General features: G+C 39.0%; 1 protein-coding gene across 4 annotated transcripts in view; it reads left to right on the forward strand.

The window, feature by feature from the left end:
* TMEM67 (transmembrane protein 67) overlaps nucleotides 1-15,535 on the forward strand; it is a 60,987-nt gene extending 45,452 nt beyond the window's left edge. Inside the window, exons 27-29 of one of the 4 annotated variants that reach the window (XM_077771306.1) lie at nucleotides 2,249-2,391; nucleotides 3,843-3,971; nucleotides 15,072-15,535. In XM_077771306.1, coding sequence (XP_077627432.1) covers nucleotides 2,249-2,391; nucleotides 3,843-3,923 — 224 coding nt within the window. In that variant the 3' untranslated portion in view covers nucleotides 3,924-3,971; nucleotides 15,072-15,535. Of the gene's footprint in view, nucleotides 1-2,248; nucleotides 2,392-3,842; nucleotides 5,332-5,459; nucleotides 5,692-15,071 lie in introns of those variants that run through there. The other 3 variants (XM_077771304.1, XM_077771303.1, XM_077771307.1) reach the window with 3 other exon arrangements.
* The last annotated feature ends 890 nt before the right edge of the window (nucleotides 15,536-16,425 follow it).

Consider the following 16,425-nt stretch of genomic DNA (forward strand, 5'->3'; position numbering starts at 1 on the left):
TGTTTTCAAAGTTTGAAAAAAAAAGTACTTGTAGTTATTGCTTTTATAATTTTATATAAAAACAAAGGAAACATAATGAACTTAATTTCATAGTATTGTAGTACTTTTCTGGGTTCTATTTTATTATGTCATATAGCAGTAAACAAAAGTATAAAAGGGGTGCCTGGGTGGCTCACTCAGCTAAGTGCCCAACTCTTCATCTCAGCTCAGGTCTTGATCTCAGGGTGGTGAGTTCAAACCCTGCATTGCTGCGAGTGAAGCCTACTTAAATCCATTCACACATACACATATGTGTGTGTATATATGTGTGTGTGTGTGATACAAAAGATAATTATTCTTTAAGAAAGTAAAAAAATTGTATTTCAAAATCAGTGGTAGACATGGAAGAGATAGTAAAACACATAAAACTCAGATTTTTTAAAATTTGAGTATAATTGACATGATGTTACATTAGTTTCAGGTATATAGCATAGTAATTCAACAGCTCTGTATGTTATGTTATGCTCATCACAAGTGTAGCTACCATGTGTCACCATGAAATGCTATTATAATACTATTGACTATATTCCTTATGCTATACCTTTCATTACTGTGACTTATTCATTCTATAACTGAAAGACTGTGGGTCTCTCATCCCCTCCACAGGTAGGGGAGAAAAGAATAGTAAAAAATTATCCAGATTTCCAGCTTGTGTGACTAAGTGGTTTGTGGTGGTACCTTTCAGTAGGACAGAGAATACAGATAGAGAACCAGTTTGTGAGGGAAAGATGAATTTAGTTGTGTTTTTAAATTTTTTTAATTTTTTTTTTTTTTTTGAGAAAGAGACAGAGTGCGTGTGGGGGAGGGAGAGAGAGAGAGGGAGACACAGAATCCGAAGCAGACTTCCAGACTCCGAGGTGTCAGCACAGAGCCTGATGTGGGGCTCAAACTCACGAACTGTGAGATCGTGACCTGAGCCGGAGTCAGATGCTTAACTGACTGGGCCACCCAGGCGCCCCTAAATTTAGTTTTGAATATGTTGTATCTTGAGGTACTTTCTGGACAACTAAGAAGAAATGTCCAGTGAGGCATTAAGTATAATAAACTGGGTCTCAGGAGAAAGGAAAGGCACACAGTAGCTGGGAGTCTCATCAAAGGAGGGCACTGCTGGAGCAAGGGCAGTGAAAGATGACCCAGGAATAGCATACAGAGCAGGCTTGTTTATTTGGTTAAATACACATGCAAGTATAATATATATACTGAAGTCCATATTTTGTGAGGATATAGCATAAACTAAATATACACAAACTAAATATATCCCTGTAACTAGCACCCTGATCAAAAAAGAACATTACAGCACGCCAGGCATCCCCTCGTACCAGACAGGAGTTCCTAACTGGGTATCCATGAACAGCTTCACTGGTTCCCCAGACCTCCCTGAAAGTATGTGCCAGATTTGTATAGATGTACTGTCCCCCCACTCTGGTGAAAGGGTTTGTAGCTTTTATCAGAATCTTAAAAGGGTGTTTACATCCCAAAAAGAACAAACCCCTCCTTGTGGAGTGAGGGTGGGGGGGAAGAGAGGGCTTGGAGCAGAACTTGGAGACTATTTAAGACACAAATTATAGCTCACTATTCACTATTCAGTCCTTGCTGGTTTGGTTTGGTTTTATTTAACTTCCTCTATCTTAGAGAATCTAAGATTCTTTGGGCTTTAGTTATATAAACAAATAAGGGACATTCCTTACCTAGTCTTTGAGAGGTATTGTCTATACACTTCTACTACAAGCAATGACCAACTCTTGGTACAAATGTTAAAATTGCTTTTTATGAACAGAATTCCTTGACTAATTTTTGAGATTAGCAAATTTTAATACCGTTTATTGTTTTGAAAGCCATGAAGTATTATAAGTAGCTACTAGTTTCTATTGTGCTGTTGGTTTTTTTTTTTGTTTTTTTTTTAATGTTTTATTTATTTCTAGGAGAGAGAGGGAGAGACAGCGTGAGCAGGGGAGGGTCAGAGAGAGAGGGAGTCACAGACTGAAGCAGGCTCCAGGCTCTGAGCTGGCAGTCAGCACAGAGCCCGACGCGGGGCTCGAACCCACGAACTGCGAGATCATGACCCAAGCGAAAGTCGGATGCTTAACTGACTAAGCCACCCAGGCGCCCCTCTATTGTGCTGTTGTTAAAAATCCAAACTTTATCACTAGAAATTTATTCTATTTTACAATTTCTAATTTATATCTATAATTGCTTTTTTTTTAAATAGATGAAGGATATTCTTTCAGCAGTGTCCTGTATTATGGAAATGAAGCCACTCTTCTTATTTTTGATATGCTGTTCTTCTGTGTTGTGGATTTGGCTTGCCAAAATTTTGTTCTAGCAGCCATCCTTACATACCTACAACAAGAGGTAACTTTAAAATTTTTTACTGGACTTCTTTTTAAAAAAATACATTGGATGGGGTGCCTGGTGGCTCAGTCTGTTAAGCGCCTGATTCATGATCTTGGCTCAGGGGATGATCTCATAGCTTGTGAGTTCAAGCCCTGCATCAGGCTTCTCTGCACCTCCCCGCCCCCCAAATAAATACATAAACTTTAAAACAAATTTTTTTAAAATATAATTTAAAAAAGAAATATGATGGAAGTAGATGTTTTATAGCAGAGACCAACAATGTCTCCTTTCGCCAGGAATTTGTAAAGGTTTAGAATATGATTATTCCTACCAAAAAAAAGAAGAAACATTTCAGCCCTCTTCTTCAGGATCAATGAAATACTGGGGTATTGTGGAGGGCATAAGTTGCTTGAGTAAATGTGAAAGGAATCCAGTAGGAAGATATTCAAATTGCTGATTCCTAGATGCCAGAAGCAGCAGTAATTAGAACCTGAAACCCATTTTACCATATATGTTAACTAACTAGAATTTTTTAAAAACTTGAAATTATAAAAGAAAAAGTAGAGGTAGAGTTCCATTCATCCTCAGCACCAGAGGTTAACATAACCAAAAGGCACATGAGGGTGATGTAGCTCAGGACTCAGCCACAGAACGGCCCCTTTAGGGTAACTCCCATGCATTCTCTACCTGTGTGGATAGAAAAATAACATTCCTGAATGGCTTTGGAGCCTGAAATGAAGATTTTAAGAAATGACAAATTTGTTCTGGAAATGTTTGTAATGTCACTCAAATATTCCCCCTTTATATCTAGGAAGTATATGAGTTAGTAATGTATAATTTATTAGTCTTTGACAGAGATCTAAAATTACAAACCAATTCCATCCCTAAACAGTTCTCTTGATGTTTCCATAGCTTTTAGAGCTAGAGGTAAGTTGCCTTGCAAAATATTTGATAGTGCATTTTTATGAACATGAGAAGATTTGTATTTTTTTAAATGTTTTATTTATTTCTGAGAGAGGGAGAGAGACCACGTGAGCAGGAGAGGGTCAGAGAGAGATGGAGATACAGAATCTGAAACAGGCTCCAGGCTCTGAGCTATCTGTCAGCACAGAGCCCAACGCGGGGCTCAAACCCACGAACTGTGAGATCATGACCTGAGCCGAAGTCGGACACTTAACTAACTGAGCCACCTAGGCGCCCCGAAGATTTGTATTACTAATTCATTAAAATATATTCTAAATAGGAATATATACTTCTTTGATATTATGAAAGCTGATAAAGTCTTGAAATAATTTTGTATATCACCATGAGCTCAGGACTCAGATGAGCTCATGGTTCAGATGCCAGATACATGAAAATTAATAGTTGAGAGAATTAGCTAGTTTAATTTAGATATTTTAATTGGATATGCATATTTCATTTTCTTTCTATATATAATTTTTGATTCTGAATTTTAATTTTTTTTCCAGATTTTTAGATTTATACGTAATACAGTAGGACAGAAGAATTTGGCATCCAAAACATTGGTGGATCAAAGATTTCTGATTTAATTTTTTAAAAGACAATATAGTTGTGGCAAAAAGAGTCATGATCATCAGGTTAGTTTGCCAACGTTTTTAAAACTTTTAATACAAATTATTCTATTTTTATTTGTTTTCTAATCTAAAGAAATATTTATTTTTATAACTTGTGGATACATAACTTCTTTGTGAATATATAATGTGATATAATGAAAAATATTGTTTTCCCATTTGTGGTGGTATTTAATTCACCAACTCATAAATTAGATAAACTGATAACAGGGCAAAAGAAATCTAAATGTCGTAGGGGCACCTGGGTGGTTCAGTCAGCTAAGTGCCTACTTCGGCTCAGGTCATGATCTCCCTGCATTGGGCTCTGTGCTGACAGCTCAGAGCGTGGAGCCTGCTTCGGATTCTGTGTCTCCCTCTCTCTGTCCCTCCCCCACTCATGCTCTGTCTCTGTCTGTCTCTCAAAAATAAACTAAAATTTTAAAAAAAAATTTAAAAATTTAAAAATACAAATAAAAAAAATGTTGCTGTCAGCATACTTTTCAATGGTAATCAAAACAGTCCTCATCATTTGTCTCTGTAGATAATTTTATAAACTGGGATTTCCCTACATTTTCTCACATTGACAAAATTCTTTAATTCCAAGTTCAAGTCTAGTTTTCAGTTTAACATTTTCTAGTTTTTGCTTATGGTAAATAAATATTGAAAATATTGAAAAATATTTTCAAGTACTTAGAAATTTGAAATTGTGTATTGCTGACTCAATTTGCCTCCTTTTAATTACTCACCCTGTTTGGCAATGGACTAATTCACTGTTGGATTAATAGGCATCTCATGAAAGGGTATATATTCATTCCTTTGTATATCTGTATTGTTAGGTCAATAGATCTTTCCCGTTAAGCATGTATATATCTTAACTATCATTTACATTTAAAACAAAGCTATAATGTGTGACATTTTCTCCAATATAGTTTTTCATACATTTTAAAAATTATATTTTAAGAGCACTCCCAAGTTTTGCTCTTTCATTATATTTAAAGATTACAAATAATGAACTGTAACTTTATCATGTTATATTGACAAGGTGATTTATTGAAAGCAAACTTAGGCTTCATAAATCAGTAGCCTTGTATTTTTTTTAAATAAGGAAAAATTTTAGAATCCAAAATATACTTAATGTAAATTCTGAGCCACATAGTTAATACTTTCCAATGACACGATTTTTTTCTTTAATACACTCTTTAATAATCCTTTTCATTGCATACTATGTAATTGAAAGGCATCTTATGTTTCAAGTATAATGATCATTAACCCACAAACCATCATCTCTTACTGCCTTCTGTGTTGATGCTGTGTAAATACTTTAATGTTATGTAAATATTGTTTCTATTTTTTAATTGAAAATATGGAATAAAACATTTGGAAACAGTCTCTGTTTCCTGTTTGATTAATGTGTTAAATTTCATGAAATAACACTTAGGAATATACAATATTATTGTGTTAGGGGTCCCCAGCCTTTGCCAAAGTTGAATCTTTTACATTTCTTTGAATTTTAAGGATGACTGAGGAGAAAGAAGCAGGGCTAAGAAGTCAAGTATTTGAAACTACAGTTTCTGGAGGGTCAAAAGTACAGGAATGCCTTTATAAAATCTGCAAAGAGAAATAAATGTAATAGCCTGGATTTTTAAAACCACTTGCTCAGAAGCATATGAAGGAAATTTAACTCTCACTGCACACATGAGAAGTTAATAGTAATGCGAATGTTTGAAAATGGGAATTTCAAAAAACAGCATCTAATAAATTAAAACAGAGAAAAAAAATTTTTAAATCTCTTTTTTCTATACTAGTTTTATACAATATTACTTTTTATTTTGGTTAGATACATAAATATGTGTTCAGATTTTCATATGCTGTTGATCCCTTTGTTCACATTGCCACAATGTAAATTTTATGATCAGGTGCCTGATTTTCCATTAGCTCCATGATCTTATGTCTATTTCTGTGGCACCAGTTTACTGTACTTTGCCTCTTATCATCCCCAGCTTTACTGATTACCTAGAAACATTTGGTAAGTCTCCTCATCATTCGTACTGAAGCAAACTCTTGGTTCACCTAGAGCCTCTTTACAAGCTGCTGTGTGCTTAGTATCCTTCTTAGAAAATGCATAGCTCCCTAACGATCCTGCAGCCTGCTCTCTGTTCTGAGATGCTTACATTTGCTCATTTCTCTGGCACTGCTGTCTTAACAAACCCTTTTGAGAAGGCTCTGCGGGTTGCCTGCTGGTTGCTAGATTGAAAGGCATTCAAAATGACCGCTAACTCGGTGCTTGCAGGTACGAAATATGTATTCTTTTTGTTGCCTATAAATATTGACAGAAGCTGAGGGGAAATAAGTATAAATCAAGGAACAGTGTGACTTAATGGAAAATGCTCCAGATTTAGTAACAGAAGCCCCAGATTCAAATGAGAATTTTGCCTGTTACTTACAAGCTTTGGGACCTTAAATCAAGTCATTTGACATCATTGAGCTTTTGTCTGCATCTTTACAATGGAAATAATACCCTCTGTTTACCACTTGTTGTGAGGATTAATTCCTTATCTTGGTGATTAAAACATAATAGGAAACTAGGAACACTAGAATTTTTATGATTTTTAGTTTAAAACACCTGCCTCCAAATATATTTTCTATCTTGCTAATAAATTATTTCCATAATATTAAAACCCGGATTACTGATCTCAGTAGCTGACCAACAAAAATTCTGAGCCTTGTTTCTACCTCAGCCACCCCAGCCTCACCAGGAAGAAGCCCTCCCTGGTAGATGTCACAGCTGTCAGTGAAAAGCAAGAAGGAACTGTCATCACACCATATTGTAGACATGATTCATAGTACGGATTAGAAAGAGGGAAGAGGGGCACCTGGGTGGCTCAGTCGGGTGAGCATCACTCTTGATTTTGGCTCAGATCATGATCTCACGGTCATGGGATCAAGCCCCACATCAAGTTCTGCACTGAGCATGGAGCCTGCTGGGGATTCTCTGCCCCTTCCCTGCACATTCTTTCTCTCTTTCTCTTTTCTCTCTCAAAATAAACATTCAAAGGGGGGAGAGGGAAGAGAGTGGAATATTTGGAAGCAGGAGTTTATTCATTTATTCATTCAAACAATACTCAGGAGGGTCTTAGAATTGGTAGAGGAAACAGGTGTATCCACCAATAATTGCAGCGAACTGAAAAGTGCTACAGCCATCAGGGTGTGATGGGAAAGCTCTTCACTGTGCATCTGCTGTCATTAAAACTTTTACCTGAGGAAAGTGGTATTTAACCTAAAATTTAAAGATTAACAAGACAAAGGCGATCAAAGCAAGAAACAGTGTGTACTCTGAGGTGAAGAAACATAGCAGTTGGGCACTACAGGTAGTTGGAATACAGAATTCATGTATTCTGTATGTTTTTAAATTTTTCTGTATGTTATGTTTCGGCATCTTAAATTTTTTCATCTGGCTATTTTTTCTGGGATTGGAATTTCAGCCAGGGGCAGAGCCAGGAGCCTGCTTTGACATGCAGGCTTTGACACGGCACGCACGCACTGCTTCCTAAGACCTGTGACGATAGGAACCTTTGTTTTCCTGAGCCTCGCCTGGGTCTCTTCTTGTGGCTCCACCTGACCATCACGTAGAACACAGGACAGAACATTTGGGGGTTTTAGAAGGAGACAACTTTGGAAAGGAAAATAGGAGCTATATTATTAAAGATTTTTACATCAAGCCACAGCATATAAACAGCTTCACCAAGCTAAGCTTACCAGCTGAATACTTTACCCCAAAGAGCAAGTGGATGGACAGAAGGGCATGAAGGGACCTTGCACAGTCAAATTGCTCTGCAGTACTTGGTAGCCCACAGGCTAGGAGACTGGTGCCTCTGCCGTCTGTTACCTGGCATATCATGGTTCATTTAAAAAAAAAATGCATTGCCTATAAGACAGGCAGCAAAGGGTAATGGTTGACAACACAGAATCTGGAACCAAACTCACTGTACTCAACTTCCAGCTCTTACTAGCTGAGTGATTTGGAGTGATTACTACTTACCTTCCTGGGACTACATTTCCTGCTCCATAAAAGGGAATAATAGCAACTACCTCACTGAGTTTCGGGGCAGATCGAATGAGTTGCTGAGTATATGGTGCTTAGGAGAATGCCTGGCACATAGGTAATACTATGCCAGCGTTACCATGTAGTAGAAGAGGTAGCAGGAGTAAGTCCTATTCATATTTAATTCTGAAAGAAAGACCCAGATTAGTCTCTGTGGGGCCAGCCTTAGGACACTGTGACTGTGGAGAGTGCCAGAAGTAGCAGTGGACAAACAGCCCAACACAAAGGAGCCTGTGGGCTTTAAAAATAACTTCTCACTTATTATCATTATTATTACAAAAAAAGAGGACATGGCTGTGGATCTGCCCAGGATAAACAAATGATGACTGGAATGAAATCTAGAAACAGGTCCATGGTCACTTGAGGTGAAGACAGGGTGGTCAATTGAATATCATAACAGAAAAAAAAAAAAATAGAATCCTTACCCCTATGTCACACTTACACAAAAATCAATTTCAGGTAGACGGTAGATCTAAATGTGAAAGGTTAAATGCTAAAGCCTCTAGCCGGTAACAGGAAAACATATTCCTAACTTTGCTGTTGGCCAAGATTTCTTAAGACCCGAAAAGAGTAAATGAAAACATTTGTTAAATTCGACTTTACAATTTGCATTAACTTTGCCCTCACATATATTTCCATTAACTGTAAATGTAAATTTGCAGTTTACATTGAAATTAGGAATTCTGTTCATCAAAAGATATAAGAATGAAAAGGCAAACCTCCATATGAAAAAAATTTAGAAGCATATTATCTGACAAACCACTTCCATCCAGAATAAAGAACTCATCAGTTCAGTAAAGAAAAGACTAACAAACCCAAAAGAAAAATGGACAAAAGACTGCTGTATGCATCTCTCAAAAGAGGACTTCCAAAGGATCATAAGCACATACGAAAAATGTTCAGCTGGGTGGATGGTTACCTCAGTTGGGTAGAATATGGCACTAACAAAACTGACACTGCAGATGTGATCCCCAAACAGGCCAAGAGGGGCATTAGTTCTTGTATTTAATAAATATTAATATTTTTTAAAGTGTTCAACCTGAGTCATCATGAGAATGCAAAATAAAATCAGCGAGATATCACTCACAGCAGAACCACCAAAATGGTTCAAATTACAAAACTTAAAATACCAAGTGTTCCTAACGATATGGAGCAGATGAACCTTCATACTACATTTCTGATAAGAAAGTAAAGGGGATCAGTCTTCATCTGTAACTTTCCACTGAATTTCTTTGTACCCGCGACCGTGGCGGTCTTTGCTCAGTGTTTGAAGCCACGGCTGACAGCAGATGGCAGTAGAGCGCACACTAAACCTCCTCCAGTTTTCAGGGCGAGTCCAGGCAGGGGGCTGCAGAGCCCAGAGAATACCAGTCTCCCTCTCCCCTCTCTTCACTACCTCGTCACCCCTTTTCACTTACACTGTCCCAGCAGGGGATTGGGCAGCTCAGTTGGTAACATGCACTACTCTGTATGTAGTGCTGAGGTTTTCAGCTCAGGTTTGGGAATTGAATGCTAAAACTAGAAATACACTTTCATCTATCTCCTAGATAGAGGGTCATAAAACAGGTCCTGCCTAAGGGGAAAACAAAAAACTAATTACCCAATGATTATGGAATCTCTCCTCACCTTAATGAAATACACATTTACATTTAAGTCCTTTAAAAAAATCAAACCATTATCCAAGAGTATGTAATGCCTCCTTTACAAATCTCCCCAAATGGGGACTCGATGAGACATTTTCCTGCCTTTCTCTTATTTATAAGGGGTGCCTCGCTCCTGTGAGGGGTCACTGGATGGCTCAGTCGGTGAAGCACAAGACTTTTGATGGTGGAGCACGTGACTCTTGATCTTGGGGTTGTGAGTTCAAGCCCCATGTTGAGTATGGAGTCTACTTTAAAAATATATATACAGAGAGAGAGAGAGAAAGACAATATTTATATTTAAATATATATTTACATATATAGACACATATTTTACATATATTTAACTATTTATAGTTACATATATATAGACTCCTGTGATTACATTGGACTCACCTGATAATGCCCAACTCAAAATCCTTAATCATATCTGCTAAGTCTCTCTTACCATGTATGGTAATATGTTTACGGGTTCTGAGAATTAGGATGTGGACATCTTTGGAGGACCATTATTCTGCCCATCCCAAGGACTACAAAGAAAATCTACAGGGTACCAGAACATAAAACCTAAAATAGTGTGAGTAGCCTACAAAGACCTGTGGAAAAGACATTTCAGCCAAAACATGAAAGATGAGCAGAAGTCAGCCAGGATGATGGGGTAGAAACGATGGCGAAGATTTCCAGATAGGGGAAAGATGTGCAAAGGCCTTGTGGCAGGAACAACCTCATTTACAGGGGTCCTGGATCAGCCATTTGGCAGAACTGACCAACAGTAAAGAAAGGAATTTTTAGAGTAAAAAGTACAAAGCAATGAAAAAAAGCTTGCTTCCATCTAATTCCTGGCCTTCCTCGTGCCAGCAACCAGAGAAGGATTTCAGTTTGGTTTAGTTTTAGCTAGCTAAATGTGGTTCCATGCAATGAACGTTTCTCATTTTCTGGAGTCTATCTCAAAGCCATCGTTACATACCGTTTCAAAGGATTGTTATCTAGTAGGGAGAGGGGACACCAAGCTCGGAACACAAAGCCAAAGCCAATGCCCTCATCCTATTTGGGAAAGGTCTGCCCCTTGCTAGGGATTGGCCATTATTCTGATCATGCTTTCACATTGGCAGTTTTCTTTTGCAGTCACCCTTGTTGTGAGTTGCTGAGGGACAAAACTGACGCAGCAGGAAAAACAGCTGTTAGTCCACCAGGGCATTAAAAAAAAAATAGTTTAAAAACGAATCTTAGAGCTCTTTTCCCCTTATGTCACTATTGAGCTTTCTTCTCAAGCCTGCTCTGACAGAACTAATTGTAGCCTAGTGTTTGCATGGCACTTTAATTCCCAATATCTTAATAAATATTTGGGTGTCGTTCCATGTAACCTTTTTAGCTGCCTCTGTCATAGGAGCCGAGCAATGCCAGCTGCCAGGGAGACTCATGAAATGGACATTTTCAATGTTACTTTGTAAGTTACTAGATCATTTTCTCTCTAACCCTCAAGGGGTAAAGGGTTATGAGATTTTATGCTGCAGAGTATCTATCTTAGACCCTAACCAAACCAGATTCCCAGTCCAATTTCTCTAATTCTGTCTGCTCTCAAGTACTTGAACTCTATGGGAGGAGTCCTCATTTAACCACATTGTTGGGGTTTTGTATGCTTGGATAAAGGGGCAGAGTAGAATTGTAGCTCAAAGCAAAAGCTTTGAATTCTGAGGGATCTATATCCGAATTCTCCCGTTTCCTTTGTGTGTGACTGTAAGCAGAAGTTTTAACTTCTATGAGCCTATTATTCATCTGTAAAACTGGGTAATACCAGTTTCAAGAGAGCCCTTGTAAGGATTGAAGGAGCTGATCCTGGTTAGTTACCTGGGAGAGGTTAAGTGCAGAATGAGCATAGTACACAGTTGTGATTGAATTATTGTGACAACCACAAGATGAAGTAATGTGGCGTGTTTTACTTATTTGAATGTTTGTAGTAGCCCCAAGACAAGTGTAGATATGCAAATCTAGAGGAGGACTGACCCAACAACTATTCCAGAAAAGAGAATAATGGTTTCAACAGGCCAACAGGCTCAATGCGGGACAACAGTGGGATGAGGTTGTTAATACAATTTATGGCCATGTTAGTTGAGCACCCAAAATTCCAAAATAAAGGAAAAAAAATAGTCCTATTACGTGCGGCCCACATCTAACCCATCGTATGGTGTCTAGTCCTCAATGTGATTGGTCCTAAGGGGCCCAATGAACTGGATTTTTTTGGAGGGTGGTGATGCTGAAGGATCTAGAGATGTCCCAGGAAGAAAAACAGAAGGAACTGGGGAGAAGTTTAACCAGGACCACGATAGTTTTCTTCAAATATTTGTCCCGTGGAAGATGGAGTTAACATCCATGTAACTCCTAAGTACAAATTAGGATCAATAAATGGAAACTAAAAATAAAAATAGTTTTCAGCTTAAGAGAGGGAAGAACTCTATGATAATTTAGAGCTGCCTCAATAATAGTGGCTACTGCCATTCAGGTCTTTCTTCAGACGATTTAGGGCAGTAACTCTGGGCTACAGAGATGGATTAAGTGCCTTGGGGGAAAGGATAGACCACATGGATTCCATGGTCTTTTCCCAGTCTGCCACTTGGGGGTGCACACAAAACCTTCCCAGGCAAAATCACAACAAAGAAGGGTGTCTGTTTGCCCCCAGATGGTAAGCCTCAAGAACTGACATACTGAAAACACCTAAAGCAAATTGCCTTGCACACAGCATCAACTCAAGTATCCCAGACTAACTGGATCATACCAGGCTTTTAGTTCTATAGTTCTACCGTTTGGGCAAATATCATTTATTCCACGATGTATGTGTCTAAGTCCATAAAGTGATAAACCCCTCAGGTCCTGTAAATAAGAAGTGGTTTAGGAAGGCATCTGAAATAGATGGAGAACAAGTAAAACCTATGTGACTCATTTCTTCTTCCTCATGAAAGAAATGAGTTCAAAGTTGAGATTCATATTGAATAGTCAGGTGTGGGAAAGTAGTGGAAAGTATACCGGACTGGAGGTCAAAAGGTTTGGGCTTTAGTCCTGTCTCCGTCGGTACGGAGACCTTGACTAAACCAGTTATGCTTTCTGGACTTCTGTCCCATCATGCCAGTCCCAGAGATCTCTAAGCTCTCTTCTATCTCTAATTCCAGGATCCACAGTTGATAACTTTCTACACAGGAAATGCTAGATGAAGACAATGTTCATATTGAGTCCACGTGTCTTCAGACAAGGCATTTCACCTATAATGTAGTTTTATATATTTTTAAATGATAGATAATAACCTTGAAAGGGCAGGTGGGCAGGATTTATAAGAAGTACAGCAGTTTGGGGCATCTGAGTAGCTCAGTCGGTTAAGTACCCAACTTCTGCTCAGGTCACAATCTCACGGCTCATGAGTTTGAGCCCCGTGTCAGGCTCTATGCTGACAGCTCAGAGCCTGGAGCCTGCTGCGGATTCTGTGTCTCCCTCTCTCTCTCTCTGCCCCTCCCCCGTTCACTCTCTGTCTCTCTCTCTCTTTTCAAAAATAAACATTAAAGAAGATTTTTTTTAAGTACAGCAGTTTGAACTCAGACAATCTACGTGAAAAAAATGTTAATGACCTTGACATTTGAACACAACCTGTAATATAGAGTATGCCATAATATGGCTCTGAATTACTATCCTAAAATAAATCGACTTGCCAAAGAATATCACAAGCTGCCTATAGAATATCCATTCTCTGCATCTTTTCTTCCGAACACTGGTTTCATTTGGAATGGAATGTGTTCAACTTCCCCTGGGTAGGTGGCCATGTTTCATGGTGCTCAGTGAGAGACAAGCAGAAGTCTACTAGATGGGGCTTCTGAAAAGACTACTGAGTTCCTCACAAAAACGTAGCTGGCACGTACTTTTTGTCCTTCCCCTGAAATGTGGTCATGACACCTTGAAGTGCAAAAGTCATCTTGAGCTCAGGCCCGAGGATGTGCAGAGCAGGAAACTATGCAAGACTGGATCCTTGAGGACTATCGTGAGCAGGTGTATCAGCCCCGGGCTGCTTCTACTTCTTGTTACTGGGAACAAGAAACCCCTGTTTGTAGATGGGTATCTATTATATGCAGCCTACTGCAACCCTGACTAATAAAACACTCCTAAGCAACTACTTCCAGTCTGCCCACATTAATTACACCAGAGTGTGAATTTCACTTGATACCCTCCAGAATGTCCTCACTCCTAAGAGGTAGTTGCATATGTAACCACCTACAATTCAATATCCAATGACACAGTAGAGACTCTCTTGTATCTTTCTTATAAATATGCTATTTAGTGCCAGAATTATCATCAATACCCTCAACAATAGCAAGAATAACAGGTGGTGAACATCAGCCATGTTCCTTAAGGAACTTTTGATTAATTGACTAGCTTCCACCAGCATTGCTCAATTCACACGTATTTTACAAAAGAAAAGAAAGCATTAACTCAAACCTTCTTGGATAACCCCATTAAGCACTATACGTATGCCGTAAAACTTCATTTAAGTACTCAGAAAACAAAGAAAATATTAAGTGTTTAATTAAATGTTATAACTAACGTATTTCATGTTAAATTTATTATACTAGTTTTTACAACTCTTCACTTTATAGCATACTGAGTCTTTTATAAAACAATGAGTATATTACATTTATGCTTGTTTTATAGAACTCAAGAATAATTTTACAGTTTTAAGTGATTATATGAATGTATACCTATCTTTGCTTTTATGACATGTGGTTGGTTGTCTTCATGGTTTCCACAATGCCGACTTCTTGGATGCTATTCTGTGATAATAATTTTCCTAGGAGGAAAATAGGTTCTATTTAGTAGCAGTCCACTTAATGATGCAGTTTCCAGGAATGCCTGCATTCCACTGAAGAACAGACAATAGGCATATTTTTCTTTTTCCTACAAGGATTTGGCTCTTGCGTCCGTGCTGGAGAAAACAAGCTGTCTTCTGAACTCTCTCAAGTCTGCCATCAAAACCGCTAAGCTCCCATTTATCTGTTCTCTCTCTCTCTCTCTAACATTCACTGACTGTCTCAGTTCACTTCTAAGTACTCAGACTTGCTCTAGCACCACAGCCTCTGCTCACGAGGCTATTCCTCAGTCTCCCCCTGAGCATGCCGGCTACCGTGTAGCCAGGACCGCCCTCCCCCTGTGACTGTACACATGCTAGCTGGTGGGCTCCTTCGAACTTCTTCAAGCTTCCATAAGAAATGCAATCACAGCAAACATTCTGTGATTCTTTTTAACTTTCTGAATATTAAGGGGGCCCCAGTCATGGCACAACCCCCAATATCTCCTCTTTCCTTTTATCTGATTCTTTTTCCCTTTCTTCTCCTCCCCTCTTCCTCCCAGATTCACCCAGGAGCTCCTTGTGGTGTGAGAAGCCAAACTCCAGCCTCTGTAGACCCAGCTTTTATCCCAGGCAGGAATGGTGTTTCTTGATGAAGGCAAGCTCTCCCTGGGGGGAATTCTCGTACCAGTTGCTAATCGAAAAATTTCTCCCCATCTTGTTAACACACTCATAATCATCACACCCAAAAAGCATTCGCTTGCATGTTTTCAAGAATAACCAGAGAAAGTGCTGGCCCAAAGAATCATTTCATGACCTTGTACTTTAAACTTTGTTTTTACAAGTGATAGTGCAATAAGAACACAGAGGGTGTGGACCTTTCTTCAACCTGTGGTGGTCATGGAAGCTGACAGTAAATCCGGATAAAAACAGATCCTGAAACCCAAGCCACATCTGGTATATTTACTTCTGTTACAGTCGCATATTAAGTGTTCCTAGTTTTACACACACCAAATGGGGGGCGGGGGTGTGCATCCACAGCTTCTGGTCCTGAAATTTAATCATTTAAATAAAAAAAAAGAAAAACCCCAATGACAAGAGGAGATGGTTTATATGGGTGGATAGGCATTTCTTTGGGCCCCCTCAAGTGAAAGGATGTTGGGAAGGACCCAGGAGAGACAAAAGTCCTTGGGGCTGAAGGAATGGCCAGATTAAGGAACCTCTGTGAGCAGAAGATGTGAATTGAGCTCAGCTGACTAAGCAAGAGATTAAAATAGAAACCAAACATGGAAAATTTTGCCAACAATTGGAGAAGTGATTTCTACTACAGTGGAGGTTGCTACTCTCTTTTTAATTTTATTTTTTTATGTTTTATTTATTTTTGAGAGAGGGAGAGCACAAGCAGGGGAGGGGCAAAGAGAGAGGGGGACAGAGGATCTGAAGCAAGCTCTGTACTGACAGCAGCAAGCCTGATGTGGGGCTCAAACTCACGAACCACAAGATCATGACCGGAGCCAAGGCTGGTTGCTCAACCAACTGAGCCACCCAGGTGCCCCGCTACTCTCTTTTTAAAAAAAAAAAATTGGGTGCTGGGGTGGTTCAGTTGACTGACTGTCTGACTTTTGATTTCGGCTCAGGTCATGATCCCATGGTAGTGGGATCAAGCCCTGTGTATGGGCCCTGCTAAGCATGGAGCCTGCTTAAGATTCTCCCTCTCCCTCTGCCCCTCTCTTCTGCTTACACACACATTCTCTCTTTCAAATAAAAATAGGAAGAAGAAAGAAAGAAAAAATTGAGCCAACTGAGGCTAAATTTTACTAAGAGAACAAGAATATGCTCTCTGTCAGGAGTTACACATTCAAATGAAAGCCATTCGCCACTGTTCCTACCTTCTCAGAATACCTGTCCTATAATATT

Source organism: Crocuta crocuta, unplaced genomic scaffold (assembly GCF_008692635.1).
Source record: "Crocuta crocuta isolate KB4526 unplaced genomic scaffold, BGI_CrCroc_1.0 scaffold235, whole genome shotgun sequence".
Classification (NCBI taxonomy): Eukaryota; Metazoa; Chordata; class Mammalia; order Carnivora; family Hyaenidae; genus Crocuta; species Crocuta crocuta.